Below are 20,858 nucleotides of genomic sequence, written 5' to 3' on the forward strand. Positions count from 1 at the left end.
TTTGACACTCTTTTGTATATATATAATCTCGCGTTAGCTTATCCCTATTCGTTACGTTATCGATCGGAGTGTCGCGCTTTCGAGTTACGTTTTTTGTCTACCCTTTTTTCTACAAAGGCTCCTAGTTATAATCAATCATTCATACTACTATACGTACTAAATTTTAATTCTAGAGGTCGTAATACCTTGCCTTCTCAGAATTATGACTTAAGCATAAGACTCTGTATGGTAGGGTGTTACACAGAGATATGATTAATTTCGAAAAAGCGCATATCAACGTTAAAGTTAGCTGTACGGGCTTAATTCCATCCGGTACTGCATGTAAGAAAGTGAAAATTGTAAAGATGAAAAGAAAAATATTTAGAACGAAAGTCCGAACACTTATTTAAAGGTTTTGGCTCAAAATAGGGCCAACGGACGAAAAATCACAAATGGGCTCATGTTGGACCAAGTTCATACTACATATACCCACACCACACTCTTGACACACTCATTTCAGCACACATTCCCCACATTTGAGAGAGTGAGACACGAATAGAGACAAGAGAGGAAGAGAAGAACCTTAAAATTCACTATTCATCACAAACTTCAAATCCATATAACTTTCAACCGTAGCTCTGATCGAAGACCCGTTTGCGGTTATGCGTCGCTCTCGACTTCCTCTTTGATTCTATACCATTTTTAAGGTAAGTACTCCTAAGAACCTTGAGTCATTTTCGAGTTTTCTTTTATTTTTGCGTTTTGGGTATGGAGTGTTGAGATTTTTATGATTTTGATGCAATAGAGAAAGTTCTAGCATGGATTGTAGTTAGCTTCCACACAAGTTTTGAACGAGATAAGGTAAATTGACCTTTTTCTCCTTGAAACCCCCAATTTATATGAGCCTTAAGTTGAGATTTTGATGAAATTGGATTTAATAGAGTGAACTGAGTACTTGGCATTGGATTGTTGCGGAATTGAATGCTTGGGCTGCTTGCGGAGCATTTGGTGGAGGCTTAGTGCCGTTGATTGAGGTTTCGGTGTGATCGAAAAGAGAATTCAAGTGTTAAAAAACTGCCGTCAATAAGGTATGGGTCTTGATTTCGAGTAGGTATTATGTAAAATTATGTGAAAACCTAGGTTAATTGCTTTTAAGATAGTGTTAGATGATGATTGTTGATGATGGTATGGGGCTTAGTGTGTATCATTGTTTTGAATATTGTGATATGTTATGAATTTGAGAATTAAATATTTTGGTAAGTTTAATAGAAATTGATGGTGTTGTAATGTATGTATGCATGATTGATTTAATGGATATTGTGTTGAATTGGCTATGAAAAGTTTTGATGTGAAATTTTGGATCGGAGACTGTGAGAGGGTGAGGTATCTCCTACTTAGTAAATTATGGTAAATGGTGACGTCGTGTTGTGAATTGTTGATGAATTAATAAGAATTGGTTGGATATTTAATTGTTAGTTTTGGCCTGAAGATCAAAACTCCTTTCATGAATTCCACGCTAATTTATTTAGTTTCTTGATCTTTTTCTGGAGTAACCTATATTGTTAAGAAAATGAAAGAGCATGAAAGTCACTAGATTATGATACAAACCCTCGTCAAATTGATTAAGGAGCATAGTGAGATAGTCACTAGATTATGATCCCATGGCCAGTCATTGAAATTGAAAACCATTTTTTTTTTTAACTCGACCTTTAAATGTTTTTTTCTCTTTTCTTAATCTTTCTTCATCCACTATTTTGTTGATTAATTGTTGGTTAAAAAAGAAAAACTTGATTCTTATAAAAACGTTAAGACTATTAAGTAATTTATAAATTTTAGGGAGGAAAAAACTATATTTTTAGTCGAGGCAATTACATGGCACTGTATTCGATGATTTCAGAACGTTTGGACCATTAAATGGTCTCATAACAAAACATGTTTTTTAAGTTTTTTAATAACTGATAAATAGTCTTTATCTAATTTTAATTACAAATTAATCTTATATATTTTATTTAATCATAAAAACTATTTTTTATTTTATAAATTATTATTTTATCATTAATCTATTATGTTTGTTAAATAAAAACAATAACGAATTAGATCTTTCATTGATCGTAATAAACTTTTTGGCTATTCCAATCGATTAAAAGATTATATTTGATCCGTGACGTTCGTCCAGGACTGTTATATTTCTTTGAAAATCAATCGATTGGATTATCAAAACAATCAATTGAATTTCAGGTTTTCCATAACTCAATCGATTGAACTACAGGTTCTTATCACAAAACAATCGATTGAAAATTGCAAGGCAGCATGGTTTTCACAAAAATCAATTGATTGGTCATATTACCCAATCGATTGAACGATGACTAAAGTGTGGGTTTTTAATAATTCAATTGATTGCTTATACTACCCAATCGATTGAATGCTTCAAAACAACCTGAGGTCTCACAATTCAATCGATTGGTTGTGTTACCCAATCGATTGAAGTCATCAAAACAATATGAATTTGCCGAATTCAATCGATTGGTTGTGCTTCTCAGTAAATGATACATAAAAGACATATAAAATTGATTAACCATCACTTACAATTTCTAAGCACAAAAAGTCACAAGTCTATTCAAATACGTATAATATATTATCATTTATCCAAAAGAGAGAATGCATAACCAATTATCCTAAAGAAGACTGAAAGTTTGGAGTCCCATTCATTTATGCAGTCAATCATGTTTACATGCTCAAGTGAATAAGCTCAAGAAGACAATGTTATAAGAATGCAAAATTGACATCAGAGTTCCAAGATCTGAATATAGCTAAAACTAAAAGACGGACGGGATGGAATTCTTAGTGAATTAGGATCAGCCTCAATTCTTTCCATTAATATCAAGTTCTAGATATGCAAATCCACATTGTTTTGACGACTTCAATCGATTGGGTAACACAACCAATCGATTGAATTGTGAGACCTCAGGTTGTTTTGAAGCATTCAATTGATTGGGTAGTATAAGCAATTGATTGAATTATTAAAAACCCACATTTTAGTCATCGTTCAATCGATTGGGTAATATGACCAATCAATTGATTTTTGTGAAAACCATGCTGTCTTGCAATTTTCAATCGATTGTTTTGTGATAACAACTTGTAGTCCAATCGATTGAGTTATGGGAAACTTGAAATTCAATCGATTGTTTTGATAATCCAAGCGATTGATTTTTAAAGAAACACAATTTCACAGTCCTGGACGAACGTCACAGACCAAATATAATCTTTTAATCGATTGGAATAGCCAAAAAGTTTATTACGATCAATGGAAGATCTAATTCGTTATTGTTTTTGTTTTTTATTGTTAATAAACATAATAGATTAATGATAAAATAATAATTTATAAAATAAAAAATAGTTTTTATGATTAAATAAAATATATGGAGTTAATTTATAATTAAAATTAGATAAAGACTATTTATCGGTTATTAAAAAACTTAAAAAACATGTTTTGTTATGAAACCATTTAATAGTCCAAACGTTCTGGGACCATCGAATCCTTTGTCCAATTACATGTGGAAATACCGATATTGACTTTTACAAGAAACTAATAGAAAAAGTTTTAGAAATTAAAGAGAAGTACAGCAACAAAGTTTAGAACTACGGAACTAGAAATATCTGAAAGATGAAGAAAAAGAACAAGAGTTGTGCACACGAGCATATGGCTCATCAGCATCACTCATGCAGTACTTCTATGTTTTTTGATCTCGTTAACATCATACTATATTGCATTACATATATAAAACATTCATTCTGCAGCCTACAGCTAAAAAATCTAATTGTAACAACCACAGCTTAAATTGGACGAAGTAGTAACTGAAATGTAACAAATATTTTCCTTCTATACACATGTTAAGCACTTCCCTTTAATGCAGTCCTTCAAGCTAGCCATCACCAATTAAATTAAGTTGGGTTTTCTAGTACGAATTGATGCCATCATTTATACCACCGAAATGAAAAAAAAATGCATTTGTTGTGTCTTCCCTCTGCCTAAATTTCTTGTATGGTAATTAAATATAAGCCAGTTGCTAGAAGCTCAACTTCACTGTACAATTTTCCTTCTTAAAGCCCAAGTGGTCCTAAACCTGAATAATCAAATTTCAACAATGCCATTTGAGGACCAAAATTGACATAGTGAGAATGAATGATCATTTGAAATAGAAGGATTTTGATTACCTGAGGCAGCAGCCATGGGGTTTATCCTGGGAATGCGCCATATTTCCTTGCGTTCCACGACAACAGCATTAGATGTAAGAAATGCCTTCGCCACAGATGCTGCATGCTCTATGCAACATCTAACTACCTGCAGATTACAAAACTAATAACTAAGTATCAAAGATTAATTTTTCACGTGGAATTTGTTCCCGCTTCCTCCATAATTTCCACCTACTCAAGCTCCTCCTTTTCATAAAAAAAGAACTATCAAAATTATCATTATAAAATGAATAATATTAGTATGGATAGAGAACTTTAGTCAATATTTCTGATCCAGAAACCCTGTGATCACTGGCTTCATTAAATTCATACAATAAGATACTTATTTTGGCATACTGCTTTTGAATCTTATAATAATTACTTACACAGTTACACGTCATAATGAATAAAATCAATGGCAGAAATAAAAATTAACCTTTGTTGGATCCATGATTCCGGCCTTCATAAGATCCTCATAACGTTCTTTCGAAGCATTATAGCCAAAATGCGCATTATCATCCGATAAAACCTGCAACACACAAGAAGTCCCGATTCAATATCTGTTATGAGTTGAATTGACTAAAAGCTGCAGCAGACGGAAAAATCTGAGAAGAACCTTTTCCACGACGACGTTGCCATTTACACCAGCATTTTTGGCTATCATTCTAGCAGGATAGCTCAAAGATCTTTTGAAGATCTCAGCTCCAATCTGCAGATATATATATATATTCTAGATAAAATTTAAATTTCTCAAACGGACAAAAATGCGCAACATAAAGCATGCTTAGTTGGAAGGGCTTGGTATGAACCTTGTTATAGATTCTATGCTAGTTAAGATGATGGGAGACATAGCTTCATAAAGCAGATAATTACCTTTTGTTCTTCATTTTCTAGGAGGTTTTTTATGCTATCCACCTTCTGGGATAGCCTTAAGAGGCTGCAGCCGCCACCAACCACTACACCTTCCTCGATTGCTGCCTGCAATGTTTGGAGTCAGAAGTTTAGAGATTGACTAAGCACAGTATCCCATTAGGGGAATTTCTTTGGTGAAGAATGAAGTTGGATAAAAAATGGAGATTGTAACTACATTTTAAGGCAAGTGTGCATTATACATGATATTTTTATTTTTTAATATTTTTCTTATTGTAAAACAAACAATCTTCGCTATTCACCATAGTATTATCATCTCTTGTTAGATCTAAGAAATGGGAATACCTTGGTTGCATTGAGAGCATCTTCAATTCTTAGTTGTTTGTCCTTCAACTCTACTTGTGTTTGTGCTCCTACCTATGGTTTAGATTTCACGTGCTAAACTGTGAATGCACTTAGAAGCAAGAACGTTACATTCTAGATTATCAAGGTGCAAAATAAAATGTGATTCACGTTACCTGAAGAATGGCAATTCCCCCTGATAATCTTGCTATCCTTTCACTTAATATCTTCTTTTGGAAATTTTCTTCAGTGTTCTGCAAGTGTGAAATAAAATGTGTTAATCCCATTATATTGAGTAAATTACCATTTTGGCTTAAAAAAAATTAATTTTTGAAAATGGTTCTCAAACCAAAGAAATGATATTTTGTTCCTTCAAAGACTATCAAACCGAATGCAATAAATATAGAAAAACATATTTGGAAAAAGAACTTTAGAGATTAGATTTTAAAGCAGTTTTTTCTAAGCCTATTTATTTTTTAAACATAATAATTTTAAACTTTTTTTGGAAAAAATTTAAAAAAGTAGATTGGAAAAATGTTTTTGAAATTGAATTTCTTTCTCAATTTTTTATATACTTTCTAAATAATCTGTTTAAATAGTCCAACAAATGAGCCATTTTGACACTAATGAAAAAAATCGTGCATTTTATTCAATTGGAATCATATTTGGAGGGGCAACACTCATTTCTTTTTTCCAAGACTATTTTGTCAAAGATTAAATCTTTTGGGACCAATAGTTTATCCTATATATGTTAACCGTGCAATATGTTATTGTATAACTTAACACTAGTCAAATGCGATATTTTTTTATATTTCATTTTCTGCATAATGTGCTGAATCTCAAAAGCCAAAGTTCTGCATGCACCTCAACAAGGCTCCGAATTTGATCAACCCTCTTTTCGACAGCAGATCGTGTAGTCCCATCGGTAACTATTAAGGTAGAATTCTTTGTTATGACAACTTTTGTAGCAGAACCTAGCACATCCTTGCTAGCTTTTTCAAGTGTCAAACCCATATCTTCTCTGATTACAGTACCTGTAGAAAAAAAAAGTTTGAAAAGCCAACAAAGAAAAGAAGTAAAAATCAGTAGAGAATAACAGCTTTCACTTCAAGACCTGTCTTGATTTCGTAAAACTCTTACTTTTTGAAAGTAGCTCATTAAAGCTGGCTTTTTAAAAATAACTTTTAAAAGTTATAACATTTATGTTTGGTAAATCAAATTAAACATAACTTTTAGCAAGTACAAGTAGCAATAAGTGTGTTTAATAAAAGAGTTTTAAGATTTTAAAAAATCACAATAGATATAAATATAAGAGTAAATTTAGATATTTATCAATGCTGAGGTTATATTAGACTTTATAATTATGATAAGAACAAACTAATTTTAAAAAGCTCGTTCTTAAAGTATTTTTAAAAGCATTTCTATCTTTTATAAACTATAAATATAAGTACATGATTTTTTTATTTACCAAATACAAAACGTGGTATTTGTGCTTTTGAAAACACAAGCACTTCTCCAAAAAACTTTATCAATCCAAGCCTAAATTACAATGGTGCAGATGGTAACTAGTGCTTCATTTATTTGTTATTGCCTTCCCTTTTCAAGTTATAAACCAATTTCATGCAACGGCTGAGTTCATCTGTTTGAATATAACACTAGATTCTTAGTAACACAATATGATTAAGCTTCTAAGTTGAAGAACTTTTGATCTTGTACCTCCTGTCAAGATGGCAATGTCTTCTAAATAGTGCGTTTTGCGCTCGCCGAATGCTGGAGCCTTGATTGCAGCTACCTTTAGCACACCCTTGAGCTTATTTTTTATAATCGGCGCTAGAGCTTCTTGCTCAATGCTTTCTGCAACTATCATAATTGGATACTTCTCTATCACAGCGCTGTTCAATATGTTAATCATCTCCTTCGGGTTTGTGATTTTTTTGTCCACCAAAAGCAACTGTAACAAATAATTATGCACCAATATGGATGCACAAGTTAGAGAAAAAAGATTCTAACATAATATTAATGCAGAAGCACCAAATGAGTATTGGTACAAGATACAAGTATTAATACATGTCACCAATTTTTGAAGTTTATGTACATGATAGCTGTTATACCTTGCAGTTATGGAGTTCAACAGTCATCTTTCTTCGATCAGTTACAAAGTATGGCGAAAGATATCCGCGATCGAATTGCATTCCTTCCACTATCTCTAGACTATTCTCAGTGCACCTTCCTTTCTCAATTGTCACTACTCCCTTCCTTCCTACTTTATGCAGGGCCTCGGAAATCATGTTTCCAACAACATAATCATTCCCGGCGCTGACAGCAGCAACATGTGTGAGTTCATGATCCTCAACCTACAAATGCAACCAATCTTGTTGAATTCAGCAAGACTTTGAGTTTTTCCAAGTGACAAGTGACAATTGGCAGCCAGCAAAAACCATAATTAAACCAACATCTGCAACCGGATAATTTTTTTACTATGATTCTTGAAATCCCCGATTCTCCAAAACAGAACCAGAAAAGTTACATCAAGATGGAGCTTACTTCTCTTGACATCAAATTGAGTTCAGCAACAAGTGCTGCTGCTGTCTTCTCAATTCCACGAGCAATTTGAACAGGATTCATTCCAGCTGCAATAACCTACAAAAGGAAAGGGAAAAACAAGAGCACATCAATATACGACAATACCTTACAATCTGGAAGCACCAAAATTAACCAACACTTTTTTAGGTACTGGTGGGTTTGGTTGCGTTATTCACAAGTCGGAAGTGAACTAGTTGAAAGGTTACATGGGGAGGTTAGAGAATGTTAGTGTTTTCCATGCGAAGCTTCATGCTTTTCGAGAGGTTTGATTCTTGCTTCGTGAAACAGACTGTTTGGAGGCTTTCTCAATGGTGCATAGAGATCAAAGTGATGATAACATTATGAGAAACGACTTGGTGCATAAGATTCAAGAGACTATAAATTAAAATTGGAAGACCAGTATTAGCTTGGTTCAAAGAACTGCCAACTATATTGCTGATCTTATGGCTATCTCGGAGGCAGTGCACTATGTGAAATAGTTTCCGCCTTAGAATCTTATTAGCTTAGACAGGAATCCAGCCAATTAAATTTTTTTCCTTTTTTTTTTCTTTCTTCTTCTTTCATATAGTGATTCTGATTTTTAACCCTTAAAGTAAAGGGAACATCTACTCAATGTGAAGTAATTGAAGAAGAAATGATACTGATTTAGTGGTTGTGTGTGTACCTTCGTGCCCTCGGTGATTAGGCCGTGAGCAAGAACAATGGATGTAGTGGAGCCATCACCAGCAAGGTCATTGGTTTTTGCACCTGCTTGTCTTACCAATTTAACTCCAACATTCTCCAATGGGTCTTCCAATTCAATCTAAAATCACATTTGAAAATAAATAAATAAAACAAAATAAACATAAAAGAGAACATAAAACCGTGTCAAATTGTTAGACTAGAAATTCATCATAAAACTCTAGACGTTCAACTCAAACAAATTCCCATAAAAATGAAATCGATGGATAATACTGTTTTGAATAATTAAATGTAATCCGATTACTTGATATTGAAAATGATTACAAAGTATCTACATCAGCTACTCAGGGTGGTATTTAATGATTGTGAGACAAAAGTTTCCAGCCATGTGAAACCCATATATTCTCTTTCGCATTATTTTTTCAATGTTTATTGTCTATAACTATTACAAAAGTTTTACCGGTCTTTTAAAATGACGTTGCAAGTTACATGCATAAATTAAACTCAAAAGAGTTATTGTTGTTGTTAGAGGATTGCTAAAGTTATTAAATAGAATAAATGATTAAATTTATTTTTAAAAGATCACTCATTTTTAAATTAATTTTTAAAAATTTTAAGCTAGTCACATTAGTTATTCTATTGCTTATGACATTAATTACTAACATGATAAGTTTATGAAATTAGATTAAATCAATTCTAAATTGAAGATTTGATCTAGTTGTATAAATTTATTATCTTAGTAATTAATTAGAATTATTTGGTATGTGTTGTGGCTAATATGGTATTAATTAACGGGTCACGTTCATAAATTTTGATTCGTTAGCAATAAAAATGACAAAAGAACTAAGATGACAAACTTAAAATTTTTGAAGGAAGAATTTAATTAAAAAAAAAATTTTAAAAACTAATTTAAAAATAAGTAATCTTTTAAGAATAATTTTGACCATTTACTCTTATTTAATAGAGGGTGCATCCTGTGAAGAAGAAGAATAGTAAAGAGATGAAAATTCTTTAAATATATAATTAGATATCTATTTAAAAAGATGTATCATTTTATTTTATTAATTTTTCAAATTAAACTATGCCCTCGTATTCCTTCTCTTCGCACAAAATTAGAATTGTTCTTAATAGAACTGTGGATATAAATATATAATATATTATATTTTCTAATAAATAAATGAATTTTTGAAAAGGAAGAAACCTCTTTGAGAACAGTTTCTCCGTCATTGACGATCTTGGGAGGTCCATACTTATTCTGGAGCACAACATTTCTGCCCTTTGGACCCAATGTAACTCCAAGCAGCTCTGCCACCATGTCCACCCCTGCCTGCATCATCTCATTTTAGTGAACCCAACAAAATCTAAACAAAATTTGTGGTGTCAAAACAACAACTACTACTATAATTATTATTATTATTATTATTATTATTACCAGAAGCTTCTTTGTAGCTGAACCATCGTGGTTAAAGTAAAGCTCTTTGGCCATAGCTCTTGGATTTAGAACAGAAGGTGTTCGGGGTCTTGGAAGTGATGAATTGGCAAAGGAGAATGCAGATATAGGTGATGGAGAACATGCCATTGCTATGGTTTAATTTACTTGGAAGCTGTGCTGTGTTGTGTTGCGATTTGTATAATGTAATACGTGCTGCAATAATTTGAACAGTGATGAAAGAAGTTTGGAGTTTGGACAATGTTGGAGCCTGGAGGCCGGATAAGAGTGGCAAGTGACACTCTAGACTCTCGAGTCGAAGAAATATCCGTAAACTCTTATCTTTGAGGAGAAAATGCGAAGAAAAAATATCTTTTGGGTTGGTTTTGGCACTATTCCGTTTCGTGGCGAAGAAAAATTTATATATGCGGAATTTTCAGAAAAATGGGATTTATTTGCGATTTTTCAAAATATGAGAGATCGACCTAATTTGAGTTTGGGAAATATTTTTGGTGGGAAAAGCTGGACTTTGGTGAACTAGGTAGAAATATTCCTAATATTTAGAGTTTTGAAACTCCTTTACATTATCAATATGATAATCGTGTGTTAGCATAATATTTTAAGAGGTATTCTATTAATTGAGTTTTTATCGTATATTGATAACATCCTTAAACAATTAATACCAAAAAATTATATTTTTTTAAAAAAGTTAATATTTAAAAAATTAACACTAACTTAAAATTATACTTTTAAATAAAAATTATAAAATAATTATAAACTATTAATCTCTCATCTTTACTTATTAAGCATCGTTTTTTTTTAATTTTAGTATTTTATTAATGTTAATTTTTTTTACTAAAATAAAATAAAAAAAGATTATTGTTTCCCATAATAATTTTTTTTATTTTTATCTTTTAAGATTTATTTGTTTTAGAATTTCATAAACTCATTACAGTACGATCTAAATTGTACTAGTATATTTTATTTTTATTTAATCTAATTTTATTCACATAATTTAAAATTTTAAATTATAAATTTTTAAATTAAAATTTAAATAAATATAATTTAATTAATAACTTAATTTAATTGGATAAAAATAAACGTATTCGTATTATTATACTTATATGATTAATTATATTTATTTAATTTAAAAAAGTAACTATTTGTTCCTATTTTATTGTTTTAAATTAAAATTCAAAATTTTACTTTCTAACTCATTTAACTCATTTAAGTAATCTAATTCTAAAAGAACATCTTTAATTTAATACTAAATAATATATTTAGTTCTATTAATTAAATTCAACTTCACATTCCCGTGTTTTAGTTACCCAAGAAAAAAAATTAGAATTCAAATTTTTATTTTTTAATTTAATAAAACAACTTTAATTATTTAAAGAGTAAAGTATTATTTTTGTTCTCAACGTTTGAGATAAGTTTCAAAATTGTCCCTAATATTTAAATTGTCCTATTTAAGTTCCTGATGTTTTAAAATTGGCTCGATGTTGTCCAGCCGTTAGGAATCTGTTAACAGAATTGATGACGAGACAAAATTGAAACGATTTTGAAATGTTAGGGACGTAAATAGGACAAAAACGTTGGGGACAAAAATAATATATAGAAATAAATTTTAATTTTATCCTTCAATAATATCAATTTTTTACGGTACATAGTTATTCAATTATTTTTTAATCACATCTAAGTAAATTACACTTAATTATATTAATTTCATTCTAAGTAAATTTATTTTTTTATAATTTTACTTTTAAAGATTTTTACTCTTAAACGTTAAAGAATTTCGACACATTAGAGACAAAAAGTACAATTTATATTATACTTTATTGTATATGTATCATTTTTTCTTTTTCGTAAGTTGATGTACTAGTCATTTTATAAAAATTTCATGATGAGTAAAAATCTTTAAGAGTAAAATTATAAAACAAAAATAAATTTATTTAGAATAAAAGTAATGTGATTAAGTTTAATTTACTTAGATGTGGTTAAAAAATAATTGAATAACGATGTACCATAAAAAATTGATATTATTAAAAGATAAAATTAAAATTTAATTTTATGTATCGTTTTTGTCCCCCAACATTTTCGTCTTATTTAAGTCCCTAACGTTTTAAAATCGTCTCAATTTTGTCCCACGCCAATTCTGTTAACAGATCCCTAACGGTAGGACAACATTGAGCCAATTTTAAAATATTAGGGACTTAAAGCCGTTGCGGACAGAAATCAAATAGCATCAGGGAATCAATACGGAACCACTGAAGACAAGCGGCAGCGTCGGCCGAAGGCAAGACCCATACGCCTGAGAGTAAACCTCTTGAAACCGAGGTGGAGCAAGCGTCGCCGATCACTGGAAGGCTTGAATCTAGTACAGAGGAAAGATTACATGTGACCAAAGAGGAGCAAAGATGACTGCGGAACCAGAACGTTGAGAAACAAACCGTGTCAAAAGTTTTTCTACAGATCCCAATCTTGCTTTAAGGGTGCACGAACTACAGTAACGAAGGAGATGGTATTAGACGTTGGGTGGAGTAGGATTTTCAAGTCTCTATTTGTGTTGGACTGGGTGACTGGCCTTAACAAAAAAAATTAACATTTTAATTTTTATTAAATAACATTAATACTAAAAAAAATTGGTCTTTTAAAATTTATCCTAAACATGATATTTTAATTTTTTAATATTAAATTCAAAATTTTAAATTTAAATATATTTAAACAACATTAATATTAAAAATATATTTTTGTCTTTTTAATTAAACTTTAAATGGATATTTTAAAAGTTTAAACTAAATCTTCAATAGGAATAATTTTACATTTTTTACATTCAAACATAATTTATTTTATTTTTTAAAAATCAAACAACCTTAATCTTGTCCATGAATTATAGTTCAAATGGCATAGTCTCCCTATCTTTGAAAAAAAAAAACAACTCTAATTCCTAAAAAAATATTGTATCTTTTTGCAATTAATTAAATATATTATACTTTTTTTAGAAATTCACTATAAAGAAGTATTTTGTCTTTTTAACTTTTTAAAGTTTTTAATTTTTTTTTGTTAAGAAGTTTTTAATTTTTTGTTTCTATTATAATTTTGTAAAGATCCAATAGCAATTTAAAAATAAAAGAAACCTAAAACAGACCTAAGTAAAAACCAAAAAATAATGTTAGCCCGAACATTATTTAAACTGTTACCCAAAAAAGATATTATTTAAACTACAATACCGTAACTTATTCCTAACTTTCTAAGAGGAGTTTTAATACTCCAAACAATTGTAAAGCACTAAATCATGTCTCAAGTTTTCTATAATTTTACATGTGATTCAATACTTACTCTAATTGCAAATAGTATATTGTGGTCCACTTGGACCGATAATATCATGACTGGTTTATTTTTTTTAAATATTGATGTTTGGTTTAATGGGTTGAGTGAATGTTGGGCTATAAAAAATTTTAATAATCGAAAAATAGTTTGATCCGTTACCCAAACCTTGGCCTACAACAACAACAATCTCGGAACCTAATATAGTTGATAGAGATAATTTCTCTAAGATAACCACCCCACTCAGGAAATCATTATCCCGATAAATCCGGACAACGGCCAGCATAAACCCCGTCAAACCTGCAACAAAGATACGGATAACAAACCTGATCCAGGTAACAAACCATTCAAACAACTCACTATAAGTGCTAACGAGTGACTAATCTAAAGGTACGCAGTTCATTCTAATTTCTACTCTGAACTCTTTCACACTCATACTTACTTGAGCGTTGGAGTCCCTTTGCAGGTGTCCAACGCCGCCTCCCCACAAGAAGACGACGTTCCATACTCTGTACTCCAAGGAAAATCAGTTCAGGTGTTAGCCAGACGAGCTATACCTCGAAGTTCATTTTCACACAGGAACATTTGGCGTCCACCGTGGGCCCAGATTTTAATCTAACCCCACCTTCTCTATATTACGTATATCTCTTCATTTCCTTTTGCAGGACATAGGAGATGGCGGACGAGCATAGTCATGCTCCCTCCATCAATCAGGCGAAAATTTTAGCAATCAACGAGGCCCTCAGGGCCGAGAATAAAAAAATGGCTGAGCTCCTGCGACATATGGGGCACGACTGAAGCAAAGGAGAACACAAAAGTACCGAAAACAAGGACAATGATGACGAGCACACGTCGGAAACTAAACACACCATCCCCAAAACCACCAAAACGACCACCAAAAAAAGAACCAACCCCTTCGCCAAAGAAGTCATGAGTTTCGAAATGCCCCAAAATTTTACCTTACCATCAACCTTAAAACCCTACAATGGAATAGGAGATCCGAATTTCCACGTCACCAAGTTCCAGGCCATGATGTTCATGAATAAGGATTCCGACACGATCTTATGCCGCACATTCCCAATTTTTCTAGATGGAGCCGCTCTGATTTGGTTTTCCAACCTCCTTGAAGGCTCCATTTCTAACTTCGACGAACTAGCAGACCAGTTCGTCAACCACTTCGCCGCATCTAAAATATACGTCCATAACTCTGACTACCTAAGCACCATCAAGCAGGGACTGAACGAAAGCCTAAAAGACTACATGACCAGGTTTGCTGAAGCAATCAACAAAATACCTAACCTAAACCCCGAAGTCCATCTCCATGCCTTGAAGAGCGGCCTCCGACCAGGGAAATTCCAAGAATCCATAGTCATTGCAAAACCAAAAACCCTGGCCGAGTTCCACAAAAAAGCAACTACCCAAATCGAGGTGGAAGAATTCCGAGCATTACAAAGAGCAGATAAACCTACCCCAAACAAAGACAAAGAAAGGCGAAACAGACAATCAAACAACAGAACGGATACGAGAACGTTCAGGCTAACACCCAAATTCGACAACTACACCCTCTTCAACGCAAAATGGGAGGACATCATAAAAGATATATTGCACTCAAAACTTATCAAACCCCTAAACAGGGCCGGTACATATCAAGACCATCGTCATGTGGATAGATCAAAGTATTGTGCCTTCCACCAGAAGTACAGCCACACCACGGACGACTGCGTAATAGCCAAGGACGTCCTCGAAAAGCTCGCCCGCCAAGGACTACTGGACAAATATATTGACAGCCGAGGAAGGAAGCGAAGCACAGACGATCTCGGCCAACAATCCAAATCGACCGACAACTCCCGAGATAAAGGGAAAAAGGTAGATAACGATATCAATCCACCGCGTAGAATAATAAACTGCATTTCTGGTGGTTTTGCAGGTGGCGGATGTACAAGTTCGGCACGAAAAAGGTCGTACCGAGCTATGATGACGATGACAGAATCCACCACATCCTAACCAGTCGATAAGGACAGACCGGAAATCTCATTCGTCCCCAAAGACTACAAAGCAAATGATCGAAACCTAGATGACCCGGTTGTCATCACAGCGCAAGTCGGGGAACCATTAGTAAAGAAGATCCTAATGGACCCAGGAAGCAGCGCCGATGTACTTTTCTACTCAACTTTCCAAAAGATGAAACTCAACGACAAGAATCTCCAACCATATTCCAGAGAACTGGTAGGTTTCTCAGGTGAGCGTGTCTCCATCTGAGGTTATATTTGGTTACAAACCACCTTCGGGGAATATCCCAACAGTAAGACAATAGATATACAATATCTTGTTGTAGACTGCAGAAGTCCATATAACATCATTTTAGGCAGACCATCCTTGAACGCATTCAATGCTATTGTTTCTACTGTGCATTTGTGTGTTAAGTTTCTTTCACAGGACAACAAAGTCATCACTATCCACGGAGACCAGAAAGACGCCAGACAGTGCTATAACGCCAGTCTGAAAGACGAACTGCCAAAACAACCCGAACAGCAATACGTTCAAGCAGTATATAACTCGGATCAACTGCCTGCCCTGGCCAACTTGGACCCCAGAACCAACCATCAAGAGCGGCCGATGCCAACAGACGATCTAACCAAGATCCAATTAACCGAGAACGACCAATCCAAGTACACATACTTCGGCAACGCACTTAAGGCAGAAGAACGGGACCAACTAACCGAGCTATTGAGACGCAATGTTGACCTATTTGCATGGATCCCGATAGACATGCCAAGAATAGATCCTAATGTAATTTGTCATAAGTTGGCCATCAATCCAACAGTCCGACCTATAGCCCAAAAGAAACGACACCTCGGCACTGACAAGAGAGCAACCTCCTTGGAAGAGACTCAAAAGCTACTCAACGCCGGCTTCATCAAAGAACTCAGATACTCCACTTGGCTAGCCAATGTGGTAATGGTAAGAAAGAATAATGGTAAGTGGAGGATGTGTGTGGACTATACAGACCTTAACAAGGCCTGTCCAAAGGACGCATGATAAATCCATATTTTATGATATATTTTGTGCTCAATTTAAGTGATTTATTCAACCATTCACCCACTTATTCATGTGAAATTGCATGGTTTTACTTTTCCTTCCTTATTATATGATATATGTGAAAAACATGTTTCCTATGCTTTAAAAATAATTATTTTAATTACCTTTTATTACCATTCGATGCCGTGATTTGTGTGTTGAGTATTTTTAGATCTCCTAAGGCAGGAATGATTTAAAGGATGGAAAGGAAACATACAAAAATGGAAGGAAAGCACAAAATGGAGTTTTTAAAGAAACTGGCAGTGACGCGAACGCATGGACGATGTAGCCGCATGCCCAGCGCGAAAAGGCAGCGACGCGAACGCGTGACTGACGTGGACGCACGCCTTGAGCAGAACGCAGATGACGCGTACGCGTGACCGAAGCGAACGCGTGATAAGGAAAACTCCCAGATGACGCGACCGCGTGATCCACGTGGACGCGTGACAGACGCTACGCACCAGAAACTGCAGAAAATGCTCCCAGCGATTTCTGAAACCCTTTTTGGCTCAGATCCAAGTACAAAAAGCACAGATTAGAGGTTATAAAGTGGGGAATGCATCCATTCATAGGAGAGGCCTTCAATTATTCACTTTTCACAATTTAGATGTAGTTTTTAGAGAGAAAGGTTCTCTCCTCTCTTAGGATTTAGGATTAGGATTCCTCTTAAAGGAAGTAGGATTTCATCTTCTTCAATTACAGGTTCAATGTTCCTTTTACTTATTTTCTCAATTTAGTTTATGAACTCTTTATGTTTAGATTGATTTTCTATTTAATATAATTTGAGGTATTTCAGAATTATGATTGTTTTCCTTTATTTATATAAATAATTTAGATTTTTCCCTTTTGGCTTTGGTTGATTAATTGGTAACTCTTGAGTTGTCAAACTCATCATGATTGATAATTGTTATCTTTGCTGATTGATTTAAATTCCTATAACTCTAGTCTTTCCTTAGGAGTTGACTAGGACTTTAGGTGTTAAATTGATTTATCCACTTGACTTACCTTCATATTTAGAGGTTGACTTAGTGGGGAGCAAAATCCAATTCTCATCACACCTGATAAGGATAACTAGGATAGGATTTCCAGTTCTCATACCTTGCCAAGAGTTTTCTTTATAATTATTAATTTATTTTTCCTGTCATTTAATTTACCTATTCTTTATTTCAAAAACCCCCAATTTACAAAACTCATAACCAATAATAAGAACACCTCCCTGCAGTTCCTTGAGAAGACGACCCGAGGTTTTAATACTTCGATTATCAATTTTAAAGGGGTTTGTTACTTGTGACAACCAAAATGTTTGTACAAAAGGATTTTCTATTGGTTTAGAAGCTATACTTACAACGCAATCATATTTTTATATTTCTTTACCGATAGAAAAACCGATCGTTCAAAAAATGGCGCCGTTGCCGGGGAACTGCAAACGTGTGCCTTATTATTAGTTATTGTAAATATTTTTCTTTTATTTGTTTATTTGTTTTTGTTTTTCCCTTTTATTTCTATTAGCTACTATGAATTCTCACCCCTCTCGCTTTGAGTTTGGTTCTAAATTTGTTGAAAGGAGTGGAAGCTGTAACAGGAATATGCATCAAGGTCTAAGCAATCAAAGATGGATGGAGCCAAGAGGCCCTGATCAACCCTTTAGGCAACAACACCCTCCAAGATATCATGGACAAGGACCACTCTACAATGCATACCAAGCTGATAGGCATGGTGGACCACCTTGTAATTACCAACAAGCCCCACCCTGTGCTTATAGACCATCCTCTCAACGTAGATTTGAACCACCACACTCACAAGTTTCTTTTCACCATTCACCACCGTATGACCCTTATCCACCACAATCCCAATCCAATTACTCCCAAGAACCACCGCATTCTTATTTTGAACCCTCTCTCCCAACCAATGAACCCTCATACCCACCCCAACCTCCAATGAATGACAAACTTCGTGTTCTTCTTCAAGGGCAAGCGAGGATGGAAAAGGGCATGCTGGAACTCACTATTGCCTTAACTGAGGTAGTAAATATAATAGCTTCCCGACATCTGAGCGCTCAAAATACTCCCATGGCTGCATGTGGAGAATCAAAAGAAGAGCGTAGCATGAAGGAAACACTAAAAACTCCAGTGGACAATGAGGAGCATGGCTTTGTATTGGAACAAGTGGAGGAAGCCATGATAGTTGTAGAGGAAGAAGTCGTTGAAGATTTAGGAGATGCTGAACCTCCATGGGAATCGAGAGCTGTAAAGGATTCTGCTGAGAAGTTCGAAATTGATGCCAAATAGGACAGTGCACAACCTCCAAAGCATATACCTTGTGAAAAATTGGACGGAACAGACCAAGAAGTTGATTCCATAGGCAGTGATGATCATGAATCCAGCTCTCCTAATCACGAACTCACATCCGCAACTGAATTCCTTGAGCCTGAAGAATCTTATCCAAGTGAATACAAAGATGATGTCGAGGTAGATTTCTCTCAACCTCCAACGTATGACTTGAGTGATAAGGAAGACATAGAAGACTTTGATCAGGACGCAGTTGCAGTTGAAAAATTTTGCAAAGAAGTGGAGGAATTCACAGAAGAATACAAGGGAGTAGAACTTACAGAACCACTGGAAACACTTGTCCCAAGGCCATTACCACCTAATACAAGCTTCAAGTGGGTACAATCCTTAACCTTTATCTTTACTTTTTCACTTGAATATGGTTTGCTTGAAACATATGGCCAGCTTAGAGTTCTCTGCGGCTTTAAGAGTAAGAGGGAAATGGCTCGTACTCAGAGCTGGTGTGTAAGATTCAATAAGGTTCCACGCTTCGATTCGAAGTACAAGGATTGGTATCAAGTTCAATTGAATGGGTCTTGGAAGACGTTTGGTCATCTTGGTGAGAATACAATTTCTAAACCGCCCGGATCAAAGAATATAGATCAAGACAACGGCGGATTTAAAAGCAAAGTTTGGGATCCTGGAAAATATTCTGACATTTAACACCCCGGGAGCCTGAGAATCTGTTTGAAGCTGCTCAAAAGCTTTACATGCCTAGTTTGGGACCCCAGAGGCTGTTGGAATTCCAAACATTGGTGGAAATTTCTGGATGAATTTAAGCATAAGCCACCATAACAGGAAGCTCATCCAATGTCCAACTTAAGGACTTTAACGAAAAGTGCTAGGTTGGAGACAACCCACCATGATATGGTCGTTTCTTTTTCAATTTTATTTTGTGTTGTTTGTTTTTATATTATATTATTTTCATTGACCCTGAATATTAGTCATTAGCATTGCATACTGTATAATTGCATAATTGCATAATTGCATAAAAAAAAAGTGCGACGCGACCGCGTTGCAAAAGCGTTCGCGTCAGTCGCGAAAAACACCTCCCACGCGTCTGCGTCACTCACGCGAACGCGTGATCTGGAAATCGGCGTAAAAATCCAACGCCCAGAAATTTGGGCTGGAATCGTGTGGCTGGTGTGCGTTTAGCACAAAACGGGCTACGCATTTGCGTCACTGACGCGAACGCGTCACTTGCAAAACACCCATCCCACGCGAAAGCGTGAGCGACGCATCCGCGTCGCGTGGATAGCATGGAACCCTAAATGGAGACAGAGAGTTACGCTGAAACGACGCTGGAATTGTGCGTTTAGCACAATTTTCAGCGACGCGGTCGTGTACCTCACGCAACCGCGTCATTCATCTTTTACCCATTCCATGCGATCGCGTCAACCACGCGACCGCGTCAATCACGCGACCGCGTCAACCCTATTTCACCCTAGCCACGCGATCGCGTGTCCCACGCGTTCGCGTGGACTCAAATCCACTAACCCCCAGTCACGCGAAACCCTACCCCCATCGCACCCCCATTCTCTTCCCCCCAACCCCCCCTGCTTCCTCTCTGCTCCCCACCAAAACACCACCACCCCAACCACCTCCGACCGCCGCACCACCCCCAACCACCACACCCCATCGCCAAAAACCACCCCCTCTCTCCTTCTCTTCTTTCTTTTTTCCCTCCACCACTCCCAACCTTCCCTCTCACCCACCGCCGCCCTCCTCCGCCACTGCCCCCCCACCGCGGCCAACCTCGACCACCCCACCGCCAGCGCCGCCCCTCCCATCATCACAACCCCTCACCCAACCCAAACCCTACCCTCCAACCCAACCTGCTCCACCACCACGCCGCCGTGCTCTGGTATGCGAAATTGTTACTCAGGTTGTGAATTATTGTTCGAAATTGATTCCCTGGTGATGGCACCAAAAACGAATGCACAGAACCATGGTCTAAACATATCTTCACAACTTCGAATAACTAACCAGCAAGTGCACTGGATCGTCCA

General features: G+C 35.1%; 2 protein-coding genes and 1 long non-coding RNA gene across 3 annotated transcripts; 2 read left to right on the forward strand and 1 right to left on the reverse strand.

Annotated features, from left to right (window-relative positions):
• The first annotated feature begins 492 nt into the window (after positions 1–492).
• Positions 493–1,313, forward strand: LOC107641966 (uncharacterized). The gene is made up of 3 exons (XR_002363296.2): positions 493–686; positions 785–840; positions 921–1,313. It is a non-coding gene; the product is annotated as an uncharacterized LOC107641966 (long non-coding RNA).
• Positions 1,314–3,611: 2,298 nt separating this feature from the next.
• LOC107643757 (chaperonin 60 subunit beta 4, chloroplastic) lies at positions 3,612–10,516 on the reverse strand. Its single transcript, XM_016347487.3, has 14 exons — positions 10,121–10,516; positions 9,890–10,015; positions 8,672–8,809; positions 7,969–8,064; positions 7,536–7,778; positions 7,141–7,375; positions 6,289–6,458; positions 5,601–5,678; positions 5,428–5,499; positions 5,086–5,190; positions 4,829–4,921; positions 4,649–4,741; positions 4,195–4,321; positions 3,612–4,103 (listed from the first exon to the last, which is right to left on the reverse strand). Exons 1-14 carry the CDS (start codon positions 10,265–10,267, stop codon positions 4,081–4,083), a joined length of 1,746 nt encoding a protein of 581 aa, XP_016202973.1. The 5' UTR covers positions 10,268–10,516; the 3' UTR covers positions 3,612–4,080.
• Positions 10,517–14,473: 3,957 nt separating this feature from the next.
• On the forward strand, positions 14,474–16,483 carry LOC107640813 (uncharacterized). Its single transcript, XM_016344311.1, has 3 exons — positions 14,474–15,380; positions 15,453–15,683; positions 15,780–16,483. The coding sequence occupies exons 1-3, from the start codon at positions 14,474–14,476 to the stop codon at positions 16,481–16,483; spliced, it is 1,842 nt and encodes a 613-aa protein (XP_016199797.1).
• The last annotated feature ends 4,375 nt before the right edge of the window (positions 16,484–20,858 follow it).

Source organism: Arachis ipaensis, chromosome B5, assembly GCF_059453495.1.
Source record: "Arachis ipaensis isolate K30076 ecotype BB chromosome B5, ASM5945349v1, whole genome shotgun sequence".
Lineage (NCBI taxonomy): Eukaryota > Viridiplantae > Streptophyta > Magnoliopsida > Fabales > Fabaceae > Arachis > Arachis ipaensis.